The 20,866-nt window shown below is 34.4% G+C and overlaps 2 protein-coding genes across 3 annotated transcripts in view; both read right to left on the bottom strand.

Annotated features, from left to right (window-relative positions):
• The window catches only part of LOC148607996 (uncharacterized), a 29,310-nt gene extending 17,335 nt beyond the window's left edge, over window positions 1-11,975 (bottom strand). The window contains exons 1-7 of the mRNA XM_088543576.1: window positions 11,809-11,975; window positions 5,484-10,618; window positions 4,954-5,145; window positions 3,113-3,313; window positions 1,880-2,044; window positions 1,000-1,349; window positions 347-437 (exon numbers count right to left, since the gene is read on the bottom strand). Of these exons, the coding sequence (XP_088399702.1) occupies window positions 347-437; window positions 1,000-1,349; window positions 1,880-2,044; window positions 3,113-3,313; window positions 4,954-5,145; window positions 5,484-10,602 (6,118 nt within the window). The 5' untranslated portion in view covers window positions 10,603-10,618; window positions 11,809-11,975. The remainder of the gene's footprint in view (window positions 1-346; window positions 438-999; window positions 1,350-1,879; window positions 2,045-3,112; window positions 3,314-4,953; window positions 5,146-5,483; window positions 10,619-11,808) is intronic.
• A 3,687-nt stretch (window positions 11,976-15,662) lies between these two features.
• Window positions 15,663-17,870, bottom strand: LOC148607995 (uncharacterized). Of its 2 annotated transcripts, none has more exons than XM_088544457.1 (2): window positions 17,718-17,870; window positions 15,663-16,601 (listed from the first exon to the last, which is right to left on the bottom strand). In XM_088544457.1, exon 2 carries the CDS (start codon window positions 16,598-16,600, stop codon window positions 15,740-15,742), a length of 861 nt encoding a protein of 286 aa, XP_088400583.1. In that variant the 5' UTR covers window position 16,601; window positions 17,718-17,870; the 3' UTR covers window positions 15,663-15,739. The 2 variants fall into 2 exon arrangements, with proteins under 2 accessions (XP_088400583.1, XP_088400584.1); XM_088544458.1 differs by having other exon boundaries at window positions 17,626-17,778.
• Window positions 17,871-20,866: the final 2,996 nt, after the last annotated feature.

The following is a 20,866-nucleotide window of genomic DNA, read 5'->3' as shown; positions in this document are numbered from 1 at the left end:
AAAACCTTAAATTAAATTATGTTTCTTCAACATTTTTCAACAGTATTGAACCACGCAAGAAAATTACAGAAAATCTTATGATAACAAAAATTAGAAACAACAGAAAGCAATATTTATATTTAATGTTCAATTATATTTATTAAATAATACTGACAAAGCAATTTACTTCCATACAATAAATTGTTACACATTGTTTATACCAAAACATGCATCGAGTTTCAAAAGATTCAACGCATGACAAATAAAATACTGGTAAATAGTAAAATTGTGAAAGAAAAACACACGAGAAACCTTTGTGAAAATTAAATTGTATATAAAACTAAAATAAAAATTGTAATATATATACCTGTAATTGGTGTCCTATTGTAACCTCGATTTGTCTTGACAATAAATGCTGAACCATCATAGATATAGGTTACTTCATTCCATTTATCCGGCTGAAAAAATAATTGGTTAATTTCATAAACATACTGCTGACGCTCTGGTTTGTTTTTGCTGATATATATGCAACTAACTGTTGAATATTATACTTGCTACGGAGTTTAATTAATATATTGTGTCTATTCAAGAGTGTTTATTTCAATGACATAACAATTGTGTTGTATTCGTGTTATGAGAACACATTAAAGAAGTTTAAAGTCATATTAATTTTTTCAGATAATATAACGACGTCATGAAATGATTTTATTCGTTTTATTTGTAGTTTTTGTATTTTCCATGTCATAACAATAACATTCAAAGGGTAACTTACCAAACCCTAAGTGCACTCGATATCATTATATTACTGATGCAATGCTATTTGTTTAAATGATACACTTAGAGCTTATACAGATTAACATATTATGTCTCGTGTAAGGTATTTTGTTTTCATGAGACTAATCTATTAACATTTTTCTTAGTACAATATTTGATAACCATTTGATTGACATACATATTCTAAGGGTCAATCACGTGGCAAAACAGAGCAACTTAATTAGAAAAACAATATTATCTACTTACAACAATGTCGTCACTTATTTTTGTAACTTGACTGAAACTTTTACTCTTTACTGACGATACCAGTTTCCCGTTTTCTATATCAATCGAAACAGTGGGTTCCCCTGTCAAACCACAGTTTGATATAAGGCTACCATTTTCAGAAGGCATTAAATCAGACTTGAAACGTAATCTAATCACAAACTTCTTTCCAAGATCCCGATTCATATAGCCCCATAATGTTATTTTGCCGTTGCCATCGAAATGAGCTGCTCCTTCGTGAATTACCACCTTACTAACATCAAATGCCATATTCGATCCCGACAGCTCTTTAAAGCCTGTATTGAAATCTATAGAAAATTCTGGGGAGCATCCTGAAAAAAAGAATATAGGTTTACTCATTCATAACGTTGTTGTGAATTGTTCTTTTAATTAATTGATTAGGCGTTTTGCAGTTTGGATATTTTGATACATCACTATAACATTTATAACATTTCCATTATATATACACAATCATAACTTTTTCCTTATTTTTTTAATCAATCACCCAAGATAAAAACAAATCCAAAAAAAAACTAATAACAGCCCTTAAAATACTATATTACATACATTTCAGATGTATCGTTAATGCACAAATGTATCGTCAAATTCAATTAACACACTCATAAATATTAAAGTATTAGAAATGTAATATCCGATATTAGTTTAACAAAGTCATGTTTAACTACTTTTATAATGCATACAAGCTTAACTAAGTACCAGCAAGCTTACCTAAGTACCAGCATTTCAAGGGTCGTACGGTCCAATATACTGATAGTTATATTTAAATATTGTAAGCATATGTATCGTAATGAATTGTAATATTTCAACGACATGTGTATCTAATATTTCTAAGTATACTTACGTTTCATTTGTCGACGTGACGTACTAAATTTCATTCTGATCGGTCGACACCCACACTGTTGGGCACTAAATACGGTGCCACTTGGACAAGCTCGGATCCGGAGTCCATTGTGCTCTAAAGTCAGATATCCATATGGATTGTACTCATCAGGTAGGAATTTACAAGCTGTAGAAAAAAAACATTATTGAAAAAAAATGTTACTATTGACATCGTAAGTTTAAAATATTCGTTTTAGGTGTACTTACACTCTCAAATGATAGAAAAGGGTGCCATTTCAAAATTTTAATATTACTGAAAATTACATTGATTCTGTGTCTTTATGGTTTAAGCAGTTTTCATCACTGTTCATGACAGGCTGTTGGACCAAAATTGTAAACATACGACTCATACATTCCCCCAAACAGTTTTATTTCGGATTTCCAGACCTTACTGAGAAACATTCTATGTCTGACAAACATAATACTGATAATGGATATTCATAATAGCAACACATTTATATTCCGTACATTTTATTTATATATCTGATGGTTTTCATTTTGAACTTGGCGCGTCTTCCCCAAAAAAAGTTTAAGACTTCTTGAAGTTGCTGTCTCCTCCATTTTACTTGTATTGTAATTGTTTTTTATTTAATTTATTTATTGTTTATATTTTCTGCGCTGTTTTGACTACCGATTTTACAAATTTTGAAAGGTGGTAATCTTATATTACCCATTCATATTGTAATAAACCGGAAATAAAAAATCGCAATGGAAACGGGAGGTGTAACTCGCTACAAACACGGTCTAATGCACAATTTTCATCGCAAATGCCTGTGCCAAGTCGAGACCATTGCCGTGTTTTTCAGCTTTCCAGTTTTTTGCCTAAGTGTTGCAAATAGTTATACAGATTTTCCTTTTAAACTAGGCCATTTGCCTACAGTTTATAAATTTGGTAATTTTGGTTTTACCTCCATTTGATGAAATAAGTTAAATAGTACAAGTTTATAAATTAAGGTACCCCCTTTCCTCGCCACAAAAAAAAAAAAAATAAATAATAATAATAATTATAACATTATTCCAAAAAAATAATTTGAAGTTACAAACTGCAGCAAATTAATCATGGATGTGTCGAACTGCGAATGTTTTGTTTTGAATGCATTATCAAAGAACACTCGATATATCTGAAGAATTCTGAAATTACTTGTAATAAAAAAAAAGATCATGTAAGCAATCAGGTTTGCTAGTTCAAACTTACATTGTCTATTCAATTGGGTTTCAATGTCGTAAGGAGTTGAACACGGCTCATAACAAGTGTGATCCTGCACGCACATTGTCCCATCATAGCGAGAACCTATCTCACAGCACATTGGAACAGATACACCATATTCACACGAGTAATAAGACCTACAACCACCTGTTCTGTTGTATTGCATCACATCAATATTCAGACATGGATCTGAAAACAAATTAATATTATTTTAGATCTTATTACTCTCATAAAATATATCTTTTTGGTTTCTGTTTCACATGTCACGATTAGACCCGATTTGCCGAATATTTGAATATTTCATCATTTTTATATAATTTTCTTTTTGGAAAGGATCCTGTTACAAGATCCTGCTGAATGCTAAAAAGATCCATTGTAAAAGCTGACATTTAGTGACATGGTAGTGGTGCAAAGTCATAAGTTTTAAATGTAGAGAGGTACTTCTAATCTTTACTACTTTTATTTACCATTATGTCTTATTGTGTAAAAATACACTTGGTTTAAAGGTAGACAAGAGCGTCAAATATTTCAATACGTATAGGTTTTGTTACCAATATATGTATATGCTTCTTATATATGAACATTCACAATTAGATACGATAAATGATTTAAAATGAATTTTATGAACATTGATCATTAATTTATTTCCATAAACCGTAAATACACTGGTACTGAAACATTACACAATATTAAAATAAAAACAAAAACAAAAACAAACCCCCCCCCAAAAAAAAACAAAACAAAAAGCAAAAAACAAAAAGAAAACAAAACAAAACAAGACAAGACAAAACAAGACAAGATAAGACACGTACACTCTCACTTTACTTCACACATTCACCTTTTCATACACCATAAGAACATTTACTTTTTAAGAAGGTAAACCTACAGAAAATTTGTTTTTGTGGTGCATTTTATACATCTACATAGCTTTTCCAAGTCAATTCTATTTTGGGAACACATGATTTGTCAATATTTTGAAAAAAAATTCTCCTAAACAATTCTTGATAAGTCATGAATTTTAAACCTTTTTGACATCTTACTTTAATTAGCTTTGTACAATCTATATACAACAAACATAGTCCTGTCCTTAGGGCAAAAGAATGTATTACAGATTAATTCGCTAGCTAGTGACACATTAATTCTAAAAATCAGAAGCTTCAAGTTATTATTAGTTGAATAATAGATTAATATTATGTATGGAATAAAGGAAGTATACAATCACGGTATATCTCCGTTTTTATCTACACAATTTAAAGTCAAAATGAATCATAATGTTCGGGATATTTGGTCTGCCAGAAGAGACATTTAGAAATTTCAAGTCAAAATGTCTTCATTGACTATGTATTTTAACTGTCAGATTTCTGTACAGATGTTGTATTTCAATTTTTTACTTATTTTTTATGTTGCAAAAGTCATTGATTACATTACCATAGTAATTGTAATTTAATTAATTACTTTACAAATTTTATGTAATTGTAATTGTAATTTAATTGAAGAACTTGGCAAGCAATTCGGTTTTTATTAATTGCTTTTCCATGTAATTGAATCAAGGTCTGATCACAATTTATTTCTGTAAGACGCAAAATATAAATACATGGGTATAAATACATTTGTATATAGTGATGTTATACAGCCTGATGAAAAGCCAATCTTGGCAGAATACAGTATCATGCTTTTGCATGTTTTAATTGACCCCTGTATTTGCAGTTATCTACAAACAAAATCCATTTGCTCTTGTGGTATGCATAAATGACTCACATAGTGGCTCATCATCTCTGGATAAGGTTTTAAGTGATTGAATTTCGCGTTCGTATAGTAAAGTTAATTACCCTCATAGCATGGAACTTGACTAGGAGATCTACATAAAACTTGGTCCTGATGCCAGAAATATCCGTATGGACAGTCTCGTAGAACAGCAATATCACGCCCTCTATAGTTATAACACTGAACTAGTTTGTCACAACGTCCCGGATATGACGCATACCCTATGCTATCTATGTAAGAGCTGTGAATGCATAGTGCTTAAAAGATGAAAAAAACAGAAAACTGATAAAACTGTAATCAACAGAGTTATCAACAAATCCTTTACCCGATCAAAATGTATGTATATTTATTGTCAAACATATGTCATTTCTACATTACTAGCCTGGATGAAATGTATTCTCAGGAGCTATCAACTCTTGTTATTACTGTGATACCGGATTTGAGGTATAATTACAAAATTGTTCAAAATAATACAAGTTCTTATAAAAAAAAAATTGATCAAAGCAAATTTTATGTCTTCGTACATTTTCAAAGTATTAAAAAAATTAAATTCAACAAACCTAAATTACTTGAAATAGTTTCAGTATCAACTTACATTCAAGTGATGGAGCCAAAGGTTCCTGAAAAGGATCAACAGTAGGGTCGTCAGTAGGAGCATGATCTGTGATACCAGTTGTATCCGTGGAGGATTGACTAAGTGTTTCTCTATTTCCAACTTGTTCGGGGCTTACAGTATTTGACAACACAGTTTTTTCTCCCTGTGTTGTTGACTTCTGGTCATAATGTGCATTCGGTTCTCCTCTGGTTAAACTAGTATCTATAACTTCTGTGTGTCGGCTGCTTTGTTGGATACTTTCAAGGTGTTTTCTTTCAACCCCAGAAAGTAGATCTGTATTTGGTTGAGAACTGTCAACAGATTGCGGAAACCAACCGACCGACCCCGACACACCCCGATGATCAGCGTGCGTGTATTGTGTAAGTCTTCCATCCACCATATATGGCGTGCCACCTGATGGTTGTTTAGGAAGAGGTCCAGTATTGGGACCGTCAGTGTAATGATATTGAGGATGTCCTCTATGAGGATGTCTCACATCAGTTTGGAATTGTCTTCCTGGTGCACCTTCAGTTGGAAACCAAGGTTGTCGGTGCCTGTCATGTCGACGTTGGCTTTCGGGTTGTGTTGAGGGAAACCATTTCAGGTTAAAGATACGCTGTTGTTTAGGATGAATTCTACCTCTAGCATTTCCTTGACGTAACCCGGGAAACCATGAACCTTTTCCCAACTCATTGGGTTGTTGTTGTTCTGGAATATTTGCTGGGTCACTAGGTATTATTCCGTGTTGATCTTGACTTAAATGTTTCTCAAAATTGATAGTCTGTTGAGCATTAACATATTCAGTTTCTTTTTTATCATAGCCAATATATGGTTTATTATTCCCAGTTTCATATGTCTGCCCTTGTTGTAAATTGTTCGGAGCATCAACGAACAGTTTTAAACTTTGCCTATATCCTTGTTGCTGAGTGTCAACTAGTTTTACATCCTCTGGGCCAGTACCTGCCATCATCGGTTTTTGTAAACTACGATCGTTTTGACTATTGTATATGTGTTGGATAAGGCCGGTTTGTTTGATATCCATTGTATTTGCTGTCAATGACTGTTTGATATTTTGCAAGCCCTGATTACCAAGGTTCTGATGATGATAATTGGCTTGTTTGATATCCACTGCATCTGTACTGGCCTTAAATGACTGTTGGACATTTCGTGCTGCCTGGTTATCGTTGCTTTGTTGCTGGCTATCGACTTGTTTGATATATGTACTGACTGGCATTGATTGTTGAGCTTGGGTAGTATAACTTTGTTGGTAATCAGTAACTTTGGTATGCATCTGAACTGTACTAGCTGCAGTAGATTGTTTGGTATTTTGCACGCCTTGGCCAAGATAATTGTGTAGCTGATTGTCGATTTGTGTAATATCCTTTTGCCCAGAGTCAGTTGTTATTGACTGCCGGACATTAATCTCGCCATTGTTACCATCGATATGTCGCTGACCCTCGCTCTGTATATCAAATTTGCCAGTATTGGCTGGCACTGTTTTTTGAACCGATTCGACTTGTTTAATATTTATTTGATCACCGACGACTGATTGTGGCTGACCCTGGCTTTCAAAACTTTGTTTGTGTGTCTTGGTGTGAGAATACTTTGGTGGAGGCTGCTGAGTCTGTAAAATCGGGACCACTTCTTCTAAAGGTGCTTGTGTAAGACTTTGAGATTTTAGTTGGTGTTGATCTACAATAGGACCTGTTTTGTCAGTATTAGGAAGGTGAAGGCCAGTTTCTGTATTTTCTGGTTGTACTTGACTCTGAGCGGGGTTTCCTGATTTATTCTGATGGTTAGATTTGTTATCAGGTGACTCAAAAAGTTGCTTTTCTGGCACGACATTTGGTTTCTTTTGAGAAACGAGGTGATCCAGATTATCAGCATTTTTGCCATGATTTTGATTTGGTTTTACAGAAACTGTGTTGAGTAAATTATCATTCTTTAGAAGTGGTGCTATAGAAACTACTTGTTGTGTGTTTTGCACAGAAGTTGTTTTCAATTCAGGGAGTTCTGGAGCAGGCAAATTTTTATGATGGGGCTTGTTTGGAGGTTCACTTACAGTGTTGTTATCATACAAACTCATATCTGTTTCATTTTCCTTCGTATGAAAAGAGTCGTCGGCGGAAGGAGATTGTGCGTAATAAGGATAAAAATATTGTTGCTCTTGATATGAACCTGGATATTGTTGTTGATATTGTGAGTATGCTGCTTGTTCATTGTAAGGTTGATACTGGTATTGCTGATTCATTTGTGCATCGCCAGCTGCGTATTGGTATTGATCTGGATAAGGATACATGCCTGTATTTTGGTAATTGTCAGCATATTGACCTTGATGTATTGAATACGGATCAACTGCTGCATTGTGTTGTTGATCTGTGTATTGACCTCCATAAGGATAATACTGTTCTGAATAATACGCTGCTGCTGCCTGTTGATAATCCATACTGGGGCTGATTGTTACTTGCTTTTGGTATTCTGTATGTTGCGTTCCATTTGTTTGATGTGTTTGTTCTGTATACGGACCAATTAGCGGTTGTTTTTCTGTATACGGACCAATTAGCGGTTGTTTTTCTGTAGACAAACCAGCAAGCGGTTGTTTTTCTGTAGACAAACCAGCAGTCGGTTGTTCTTTACCGATTACAGAACCAACGACTGCTTGCTGTTCTGTATAAGATCCATCGGCGGTGTATTGTTCTGTATAACTCCCAGTGGCTCCTCGTTGCTCTTTTGTATAAGTTCCACTAGCTCCTCGTTGTTCTGAATAGGAACCAACAGCCGCCTTTTCCTGTTGGTCAGTATATGATTTTAAAGCAGCTTGTTGTTCTGTGAAAGAATCCAAACCTGTTCGTTGCTGTTTATTGATATAATCTGTTGCAGCTTTTTGTTGATCTGTAACTCCTGCTGTTTGTTGGTGTTGTTCTGTGTATGAGTGTTCAGCTTCTTGCTGATCGTATGCTGCGTTTGAATTTATCTTTACATGTTGTTTATGATCTATTAACGAACCTACGTCTTTTTGCTGAATAGTATATGGTCTAATTGTTGTTTGTTGCTGTTCTGTATATGAATTTACAGTAGTCAGTTTTTGTTGAACTGCATAAGAACCTTGAGAGACCTGCTCTGTGTACGAGCCGTTGGCTGCTCCGTATGCAGTGTACAGACTGTCTGTTGTATTTTGCTGCTTTTCTGTATATTTACTAACGTTTGTTTCTTGGTTTTGTTGTTCGTATTGACTTTTATTTGCATTTAAAAACTGGTCGGAAAGAATTGTTTGTCCTACATTTGATCTTTGTTGATTTCTATTAGATACGACATCTGCTTGATTGGTGGGTTTCTGAATCGATTTTTCGGGTTTCCGTTGATCTGGGTATAACTCCAAGGATTTTGCTTGTTCATATCCAGACTGGTGTTCCCCTATATAAGAAATACCTGAAATTACTTTCTGCTTTTCAGTTAACGGTTGATTCAATTGTTGATATCGCACGTCATTGTCTTGTTTAATCACTTCAATGTCTTTTATTTTAACACTTTTTACAATATTATTTTCCATTCCATTAACGTTTTGTAGCGTTACATTTTCAACATGGCGTATTGATCCTTTCGTATCCACCGTTGATGTAAATCGGCTTTTATCCTCAACTTGTTTTTCTGTTCCATACTTTGAAGTTCTAGATTTAAACTCCGTTTGGTTAGCAGATTTATCGAATTGCCCATCGAGGCTTTTTACTTCCACATTACTCATTTGGTGAGTATTGGTTGTGTCAAGGTCATATGTGTAAACCGGATTATCGGAAGTTTTATCGATTGGTTTTATGTTAACAACAGCATCACTACCTCGTAATGTAGGCTCTGTTTGTGCATACACATATGACGTGCTGCCAGGTGTCGATGTATTTGGGTCGGCCGTTGGTGTAACCATGGAGAACTCATCTTGGTTGTAGTTATTTTCTACTACATATGATTGTTCGTTTGGCCACGTTCCTATTTCCCCTTGCTCGGTATAATCTCCATAAGCCGGATTTGTTGGCAAGTTCTGTTGTTGATTGACATGGTTGCCCGTTAATGTATCCTTAACATAAGTAGGTTCAGTTTGTTCGGTTTCAGCTCGAGTACTGTAAGAACTATGATGACTATAAACTGTTTCTGTTGGTTTTGTCGTATACACCCTTTGTTCGTGATTCTCTGTCATTATAGTTGGTAAAGTAGTAGTGGTAGTACGGCCTTGATAGGTTGTCAGGTCTCTTTGAGGCTTTGCTTGGCTATTACTATAAGCACGGTACTCTGGATAAACCGATGTTTTCTGAGTTGTGTCGTTTTGTCGTTTTTGTTCTTGTTCTCTGTAAGAGTGACTAGCGGTCGTGTCTGCAGATTGAGTCGTACTCATCACGCCATGTGAAGAGTGCATAGATACAAAGTTTGTCTCCTTTTGTAGATTTCCTGGCTGTGTATAACCTTGATTTGTATAATATCGGTCGTAGGGTTGTGTATGTTTGTTGTTTTGCTGTTTATACTCCTGCTGTGTAGATTTAGTGGTTTTGTAGTGTGTTTGTTCTTTTAATGTGAGTGTAGGTTCGGTAGACATACTATTTACTGGTTTTGTTTGAACAATGCTGTGTTCTTTATATATATCTGTAATATTAGATGCTTCAGTCCTAGTACTGCTCTGTTCTGTATATGGATATTCGACAGGTTGTGCCGATGATAATTCACTAATTACAGGTGTCGCTGTTGTAGTTTTAATTTCACTCCATGTGCTACTTTGCACTCGATGTAAAGGTTCTACTGAAGTGACTGACGATAAATCTTTTTTCAAATCAGTTTTCGCCAAGAGATCATTCTGCACTGTTTGTGAGGTATAAGATTGTTCTACAGTAGTAAGTACACCATCAGTCTGCGAATAGTCAGTGGCTTCGTTTTGAAATTGACCCTGTCCTCGATACGTTGGTTTTGTCTGTAAATCCATTGCTGACGTGCTCCCCGGCGTTGACGTGTTTGGGTCAGCCGTCGGAGTCACAGTCGCTCCACCGTAATCAGCGGCCTCTTGATCTCCCCATGGGGCTTGAGCAAGAGATAGTGTTATGTTGAGGGAAAATAGCACAAAGACTATAAAGGATTTCATGTCATCTGGTTGCTGTCTGAAAGAGAAGTATTTAAATAATAAAGTTGTCAACTTGCAAAAACCAAAAGTAGTACGTTACCTTAGTTTACAAGGTAAATAATGAAATACATTTGGAAAGTTTTATTTTGAAATTCAGTCAACACCTTTAGAAAATCTTTTTATACAAGTAATAACACTGATATCTAGTGTTGTGGAAAGAGATGAATATTGCTATATAACAGAAAACTTAAAACATAGCGGGGGAAAATTGTAGTGCTTCTTAACCAATTAAAAAATGGTAACGCATTACTTCACTACGCTGGTTCTGTACTACGAAGTCCTTAAATTAATATCTGATGTGTGATGATTTCATTTTTGCACTAAAAATTATCGCAAAATAGTTATTGCTGTTCCACTATTATTAAAGGAACTGTCATGTCTGATTCTTAGATAAACCCGTATTTAAGTTGAGTATACATGTCATTATGTTATTATTCATTTTAAATGAGTACAATAAAGAGTCAATTAATGTTTACCAAACTTGTTCAACCGGTGGCCATATTGCTTTCCTAACCGGAAGTACATGTTTTATTAAACATGAAACATTTAGAAAATTCATACGATACAATTTATACGTTACAAGAAACACCATGTAAAAGAACAATACAGCTTGTATTTGAATAATTATGGTAACTATTAGCCAATTAAAATTATCAATATTATGTAAGTCATTTGTAAAGAAGTGTTGACTGACATTAAATTACGTATTCAGCACAATTCTGATATATATTTCGTGACATGCTTGTGACCAGTATGTATGGTCTAATATTAATATACATAGCATAAAATAATGGCGTTAATTCTTTACAATTTCAGATTTTAATTGTGTTCATTTCGCCTCACCATTAAAAATTCTGAATTGTGCATCTCCGGATAAATGCTCAGAAGAATTATGACTGTTAAACGGTTATTGTTGGTTTTTAAGAGTGATAGAGTATCTTTCAGACAGTTTTTTCCGTTTATGGACGTGTGTTATTTTTAAATGTTTGCTTGTGTCACCCTTTTAAAAACATTAATTCGATTATAGTTTCCCATTGTGTTTAGCATGTATGCACTGAATCGAGTCATTTTGAACGTGATATGAATTTTTGACGTTGGGGATGGGGAGATAGATGCATTGCGGGGCGTCGCGAATTTTCAGGAAACGATAATCTCTAAAATGCTTACCAGATATTAGTACATCCGGTGTCACTCTTCCTCGGTCACAGGCCAGATAAACAAAAGTTTAAATTTTAAAAAAGACAAATGAATTGACAATTATTCCATAGTGCCACGATTTAGTCCCTATTTCCTCTTTTGCGTGTACTTTTTGACATGTTTAGTCATTAACGTAATGACACCAAACAACAATGTATGTTGTTTAATTACATCTGTATATTGTCTTATTACTTTTGAAACGTTTGAATAATTAAGACATGAGATTGTTTCACATCTAATTTTAGACCACCGAATTAAACCCGCATTCCCTTCATCACCTTCTGTTTTGTGGTAATGTTAATTTGCAATATTAAAGAAAAAGTAGTCCTGAAGTTTTTGAAATGCAATTCATGTTAAAAGGGCTGATGTTTTCAATCCATGGATAAAAAATGATACATGATTTCACTTCTCAAATAAATAATATTAGTATGTAAATCTAGGTCAAAGTACATACGTTAAGTGTTTGTGTATATCCCTAGTTGTTTGCACATTTTTCGTACACATTATTATACAAAATCTTCCTATGTTTACCTTTTTTTGCTCCTGTCAAAACAGATAATTGTGAAAGAGTAATCAAAGGAACCAAAGCTATAGCGGTAATCTAAAGAATGTAATCCAGGAACAAAGACCAGACATACACAGCAAAGGACATAAAGTAACTAAAATCATACATTCAAAGTAACAAAAGCAAATGAGCAACTCGGACTCCACTAAAAACTGGGAGCATGGACCAGGTGCACCGGTAGGGTAAGCGTCCTCTGTTTTTTCTAGAAACTACCGCCGAGTTGCTCATAAAAAGTCAAGTCCGGGATAGACAAACGAGGAAAGGAAAACTATGACCCGTTGAATAAATCAGTTTTCATGGTGCAGATGGATACACCATAACGATCCACAAGTAGTACTTTGCGTAGTTTCTGCAAGCTCTGGCGTAACGTGTGAGTTGTGATATGAACACTCCATACGCATGTGCTGAAGGGATTTTGCCACAGATTAAATGAAAGTTGACGATTTTGAATGAAAATTTATCACGTTTGTCGTAAAGTTTGGTCAATAGTTTTCCTTTACCATCGATTTCTAAGTGTAGGTCAAGATATGAGGCTGACTTCACAGTGTCTGTAGTATCTTTTATCTCAAGTTCGAGTGTCTTATTGAAATTACATTTTTTTTAGAATGGCAATCGATCACAATCTCCTGCTTTGAGGGTATATTCGCTATTTCTAATGCTTTTAAACCTCTGTCACATTCAGTGATAAACCCCACCCCTTTATGCAAATTAGAAGAGTACACTGTAAACTTTGCGGATTTCTAATGAGTAGTGCTCATGCTCAGTTAATATTTTCACATTCTGTAGAGCAGCAATCTACTGCGTAAAGGGTATATTCGCTTCATTTAAGAAATAAATCATAAATTATTTACATAGATAGTAGTGTTTTATCGAATATTTACAGTATAATAAATTTCGATAATTCACACCGTGAAATAAATTCGGTAATTTCACTCTCGCACTTTCTCCCGCAAATAAAGTTACGAATATCCATCCATCGTTCACAAAATTTAAAATTCATATTAAAAAGGCAACGAATAATGGAGGAAATGTATATAATCAGTAGAATAATCAATTGGTAATCGTGAATAATCAAAATATGATCACTCGTGAATAACCAAAATATGATTACTCGTGTCAAGAACGCATAAAGATTTAACTCGTGCGCGACACAAGTTCCGCTCACTCTTTAAATATAGGCGTCCTTCAGCACTTATGACCCTATTTTGGTTATTAACTCTTTCCAATCAATTGTCCTATTATTCTTACATGGAAAGAAAATTGAAACATCAACGAAAGAACTCAAGTAATTTTGTATATTCTCCTATTCAAAAAAAATATAATGTCATATATTCAATTGTATAATTTTCTTCTTCGGCCACTAAGGCCAATTCTTAAACTCTCAAATATGGCAAATGCCACAATCGGAATATGCTAAGCTTTACTGTTAAAGAAAGATCGAATATCTTAACTTACACAACAAAACACCAAATTCATTCCAAAGTTATTGTAGAAAAAAAAACATTCGCCTTAAAAGATGGGTTCTCATTTTCAATCGTATAGCCGTCTTTAGGTTGTATTATTTAGTTATGGCCTTCGAATATGCTTTTAATTCCAAACCAATGGAATAATGCTTTGTTCAGAGACAGTCTATAAATGTACATTGAGATAACGAAGCCTATCCAATTTCGAATCACAAGGAGTCAACATTCATGCTTTTATATGGAAGAAATTTCAGAAAGACGAAAATATCAGACATGCCCATAATTAAGTTCATCACAAATTAAAACATTATTTTAAAAACTTAAAACCGCCGTATTAATACGATCTTCTATATATTGTATGTTACAATGCATTTCAGAGTTTTAGGAACTTACATAAAACATATCCCAATAATAAACTTGATGGAGAAAATGTCAACAAAATGATTGACGAATACAATTACCTAGAAAGGAAACTGCGATGAGGTTAATGATCTTCGAAAGCTTGGCGTGCTTTAAAGTATGTCACGTACATGTTTCTCGTCTCATTATATCTTTGCATAATCGCTGGTTACGTACTTCTCTTTGTTTTGTTGGTGTAACGAATAGAAACCGATGTTTTATTTTATATAGACGCTATTTTGTTTTGAAATAAATAAAAGATAATCAAAATAAGGATTGAAAAATTAATGTATTAGGCATATATATTTACCTTGTCTTAGGTAAAATAAGAGTAATACAAAGTCCGTGCAGTAAACATAAATTTTTCGGAATGCAAATGAGCAGAAAAATGGACGGGCCGTAATACGGTTACTTTTTGATACCTTTTGTATAATTAGAAATAAACTTTGGGCAAAGAAATATTTGTACCATGAGGTTTATATAAATTTATATAAATAGTATGAATTTTGGTATGCTGTGCACGTTTTTCAAGTAGTAACCTCTTATCGACAGCATTGTAGATGGTATGGTATCAATCGGTTGTTTACTCCATAGACACGCCGTTGAGTATGCTGGTGTTTTGAGAAATGTTGTAGATGTTGGTCTTAGTTAAGTATAAACAATTAATTGGCTAACAGGTTACTGTCTTTTATATTGTATATGTTAATATGTTGATCTGTTAGGAGTTAACCCAAATTGTTTTTCCCTCAATAACCGGCGCATGTGTTACCTTTGACAGCAGAAAGATATAAACTAAAAATACCAAATTGAAAGCTAGTTTATATTACTTTTTGTAATAAACAGAATCGTTTTCTTCATTTTCTCAGTTATCAAAATTGGAAACAACTCATGACTATCAACTTATCGAATCATGTGGTATCCTTTTATTCAAATGTATAGGCTACCATTATGAATACTAGTACTTTATGATTCGTTTTTTTTTTAATTCATTTACGTCAGGAAAGTAGTCAAAGTCGCAATACATAGCAATCAAGTAGGTGCAATTATGTTTCGTCTGTCATGTCATTCATACACAGGAACAATACGTATTGCACATAAATCATTTGACAGACATGTAGGTGGGATATTCATTTTTTAGGTTCCATATCAGATCATTTTATTGACACTGAGCATCAAATAAGAATTTTAAATGCTACATGTGACCTTTAATTATTGTTTCAATCTATTGTACATCGCATTCATGTTCTAATTCTTTTTTTAAATAAATAAATCTGCACATTTGTTGTAACTAACACTGTTAACTTTTTTCTATACCACTGGTTTCCCTACCTTCATGATGTAAGTAGTGGTTTATAAAAAAAAAAAAACTGAGGTTAGAAGTATAAAATTCTACCGTGTCTTGCAATAAGACCAAACTAGCATCTGTTTTATTATTCTGTAATAAATTAACACACAAACAAATGAATGAGACAAATTATTTTTGCAGTTTAACAAATTTGGACAGTGTGGTGATAAGTTTAGCTAAACTAGCTCTAATGTCATTGAATGTTCCCATCATTTGATTCATAGACTGACTAAACTGAGCCATGATTCCCATCCTTTGTTGTTGACTGTATCGTTGTTGTCGTGGACCTCCCATCATTTGCATTTGGTTCATCATAGGATTTTGCATCTGTTGGAAGTTTCTATTTTGCATCTGTTGATGTTGCATAGCGTGTTTTTGTATGTTGACGTTTGGAGCGCCAGCTTCTCCTGCTGCTGCGGCACCGCCTTTGCCTTTAGCAGGTTTCTTGGTTGGTGCTGGTGCTTCCGGTGGCTCGTATTCAACGGCAGGTTGTTTTTTGCCCTTTGCTTTTCCACCTTTGCCAGCTGCCCCTCCTGCTCCAGGGCCTCCGCCAGCGTTATTACCCATCATTCCTTGACCACCACCTGGCATCATGCCATTTCCCATCATTCCGTTTGGATATCCCATCATGCCTCCACCCATTCCTCCACCCATTCCCATGCCACCCATTCCCATACCTCCCATTCCCATACCTCCGCCCATTCCCATGCCTCCGCCCATTCCCATGCCTCCGCCCATTCCACTCATCATATGTTGGGGTAACGGTGGTGGATTTGTGAATCCTCCTCCGCCTCCACCCATGGCAGCTGCAAATTCAGGTGGAACAGGGTCATTCATTCCCGGGTGTTGACCTCCAAAGCCTCCTCCTGCTCCTTGGCCATTCCAATTACCACCTGCTCCTGCCTCGCCACCAGCTCCTCCCCCATTCCACATCCCTTGACACAGACATGTTGGCAGGAAGAAGACAGAGGCCACCACATACATTGTCATTCTGAAAAGGAGAAAAACAATTTTTAAAAAATTCAAGGTTAAACTGTCATGCTTGATTTATATTTTATGAAGTTCGTGGAAGTGTTGTTATAGAAAAGTACATCACTCTCAATAAAGTTCGCACAACATAACCGTCTGAAATCCCTACCCTATTCTATTGCTAATTATACATGTGTATAAGGTAATTATAAGATAAAAAACAATTAACAAGGATTCCAAAATAAGTTATTGAATCACAGGAAAAGATAGATATCAAGTTTTTTTATGTAAAAAAGAATTAAAGATACTACAGAAAGTATGAAAAGTCTGCGTTCTATCATAAAGAAAACACAGCCGCTAGAATAATTCAAATAATTGGCATCAAATATGGGAAAAAGTGAGAAAGAAGTAATCCACAAATGAAAGCCTTCGGGTTTATTACATTTCCTTTTCTCAAATACGTCCACATTTAAGTCTTTTGTTTACTTTAAAGGCTTAAAAAAACAATTAAAATTCTAGTAATTAAAGTTAAAAGCCTGTAATTAATCATCTGTTGGCAAATTAGTTTCAATTGTTTAAAAAGATGTTGTTCATATCTTAAATTCCCATACATGTTACAGTGATAATAACCATTGGAGATTTGATAATAGTTACAGCTGGTCTAGTCCGGTATGTACCATTCTCACTCACTGATAAACCTGTCTTGTTAACTACATTTTCCTTAAAACTTACCGACAAGATACTCAGTACAGTCGTGACTATTATAGTGATATTTTTGTGACATTTGGAAAACCCGTCACGTAGGAAATATGAATCCGAGTAGTTTTTACGCTAAACGAGTAAATCATATGGCAAGTTGTCTTCTTAACATGCTTATTTGTTTTTAGTATCAATGAGATTCAATGAACCAACTTTTTTAAATTATCGTAGCTCGTGTAATGGCGGACAGTTTCGATATTCAACTACTCTCGCTTATTCAATAACAGTCTGACAGTTTTATTTTTATTTATTATTTATTTATTTTTATAGAATTAATGGTTTCTTACATTGCACTGTTTCAATGATGTAGCAGCGATATTCCTGTTTCTTCTTATTTCTTAGAAAATACCCAAATTCTTTAACACATCTATTGCCCTACCTTTTAATAATGGCGGCACTTCCCCGTACAGTCTATGTGATTAATAAAGTCTATGTCACCGCTGTAAGTGATGATGCCAGCGGCATGACATGTGCTTATACCTACAGAATAATAATGAACTCACAAACAACGATGTATTGAATGGAACAAGATCAACTAATTAAAATTACGTAAATGCTAACTTAATTAATGAGTATGGTACATATCATTTTAATGGTTGGGCAGTAAAAAATCTAGCAAGAAGTTGGAAGGATACATATGAACCAATAATGATGATAATGTTATCGATTGCATCAGCATTTGAAGCATCTTTTGAAAGTGCTGAAACATTAATTATCAATACTCAGAACAATAATTAATTAATTTAAAAGGAATTCATACATTTTTATAATCTTCTACGATTTGTTGATGCCAGGAATGTATTCAAAGAAAATATTTTAACTCTGGTGAAAACAAACCACCGGCATTTTCGGTTGTCTACTGAAAAGATAAATGTTTTTTTTTACTATCAAGACAAAGGTATTTCTATTCTTGGCCTGGCTATATAAGGACATCTCAAAAACCTTTTAGTTAGAATTTAAATTTTCTCTAGCACGCCGGAGACTCATTAAAAAACATGAAAATATTACCATATGGTTTGTGAATTTTCTCTGTCTTGTATATAAGGTGTTGATTTATTTCACTCGTGTACACAATGTAATGAATATTTAAATCTAGACAAAGAATCAATTACCTCCAGAAAATAAGCCTGGCAGTCTGTTTTTTCTCCACCTAACACTTATGCTTATTTGTATTTTTTGACCTTATTATTTTAGACTGTCTGATCACCACGCAATATAACTATAAAAAGCCCAGGAAATACATGCAATATAAATATTTTACCTGTTACATTTCTTCCATATTTTTTTTAATACGACCTCTTATTTCAAAGCAGTTGAATGAACTGGATAAGAAGAATCGTTTGGTATAAAGGGAATGGGTGGGCTAGTTGGGGTTGTCTTTATCGTTAGGTTTAGTTTCTAACCAGAAGGTCTTTATTTACTATGTACGGTGGTTTTCTTCGAGTTACCCAAATAAAAAAATGCATACAGACTTTTAATTTTGCTAATTTCACCGCTAACTTAAGTATGATAGCAAGAAAACTGAGGCATGGGCATAGAGTTTTATTTTTTTTAGAGAAGGGAGAGGCCAGGATTCAAATGCTCTAAGAATGTTTTTTTAACACATAACTGTAGCAAAATTTGATAATTTATTTATTTGTCTGGATTTAGACTTCTATTCATTACTAAAGTATTCCAATCACTCTTTTCAGGGAATGAGCAAACATTTTCAATAATATATGATACATGAATTTCGTTTAAACTTTAACAGTATTTTCACATAGCAGTTCATAACTCTTATAAAAAATTTGCAATTTCACAAGGGATGCAGTTCCGCGGGATTCAGCTTTGAATTTCTTGTCTGGACTAAGCTCATCTGAAACTTTACGACAATGCAAAAGATTTCGCTTATTATTTGTGTTCCAGCTCAAAATTACACTTCAATTAGGCTGATGATGAACTTTATTCTTATCAACTACATATTACATAGTAGAAACATATATACAATAATGTTTAACAATTATATGCATGTGTGAAAAATACAATACGTAATAAATTGGAAGATTAACCCGAAGGACTGACATTTATATTTATCATCTTTACAAATCTGCTTATTTTTTCTATAACATTTGTTCCCCGTGCAGGTCCGGGTGTTAAAAGAATAGGCCTGCAGCAGCGCTAAGCTTGTCGTAAAAGGCGACTTAATAGTGCTCAGAACCCTAGCCGGGGGCTAGGACGCTCTGCCCGCAGAGCAACTGGGATGTGTGCCCCAGGTGGTGGAATGGGGTACCCCTGGCGTGTTACATGCTGGGGTTGTCAGGCTATAATACGGAAAACCTGACCGCAAACCATAGTGGTGCACCGTGTTGGGAAAGATGCCACGTTCCTCGCACGTTAAAGAACCCTACTGTGGTATTCTCCCGGAGTAGAAACCATAGGGCTCCGCCACAAGAGGCTAAATTGCCCGACCCTACCCACCTCTCCCTATTTTCAGTGGCAATCAAAATTTGTCGACCCCATTGTCCTTGTGTCCCATCCCCTTTTCATTTCTTCATCATTTCATGTTCATTTTATCATCAATTTCATGTTCATTGTCTGAATATAGCTGAAATATTGCTGCTCAGACGTTAAACCCCAACAAACAAATCTATAACATTTGTTGTAATAAATAGATTTTCAATAATAAAAATATTATTATTTTTCCAACAACACTCAAGAAGTAATTTTATTCTAACTAAAGAAATATATTTGCAAGATAGAATGTAATGGAATTTGTCACCGATGTCACTCGAGTCGCAAAGTTGACAGAGTCTCTCGTTTCTAGGGACGCCTTGCCACCTTCCCGTCTCGATTGGCAGACGGTGACTACCGCATCTAAATTTCCATATAGGCCAAGTACCCTAAGCAACAAAATGCATTATAAAAATCATGTTTGATATACATGTACAATTGTACTAACTCTTGTTTCCAGTTCCTCAGTTTACAGCACCCTTCAGAAAAAAAATCAATGAGATGTTGTCTAATAAGGGAGGAAACCTAGTGTACTGGAGATATACATTTTTTTTTTTAGATATTTGTCACTTGCATAAAAATAAGTATCATCTAAACTTTATGATAACTAGTGAAAAAAATAATAATTACAGATTCAATATTTTATTATAGTCACACCACGTACAAACATACATATTTTTAAAATCTACATAGAACAAATAAGCAAATGAAACACTAGCATTGTATGCATTTATGATAGATTTTTGAAAAGACATGAGTGTATTCTATATACAAACTTCATACATTATATTTATATGCGAGACGATTGCATTAAATGCTCGTCATTATTGCGAAAAGGTCAAGCCAAGGTTTGCCTTTAAGTGCCAAACTTTTCTGTATCAAAATATTTGTAACAGGTAGCATAGATTGTAATCTTTTAAAATTTAAGCCTTGCGATCCCTGTTTCTTTGGTTTTGATCAATTGATAGTGTGTAGTTCCTAAACACAAGCCACGGGGTTGATAATTGGCCCATTATCTCTAATGAACTGAAAAAGTAG

Source organism: Perna viridis, chromosome 9 (genome assembly GCF_037379345.1).
Source record: "Perna viridis isolate PV_CMFRI_1.1 ecotype Kerala chromosome 9, ASM3737934v1, whole genome shotgun sequence".
NCBI lineage: Eukaryota > Metazoa > Mollusca > Bivalvia > Mytilida > Mytilidae > Perna > Perna viridis.
The sequence above is the reverse complement of the archived record's forward strand: the minus strand, read 5'-3'. Positions and strand labels throughout refer to the sequence as shown.

Bases quoted from the DNA above. Each gene is read 5' to 3' on its own strand.
- LOC148607995 (XM_088544457.1), bottom strand. From the start codon at position 16,600: ATGACAATGTATGTGGTGGCCTCTGTCTTCTTCCTGCCAACATGTCTG.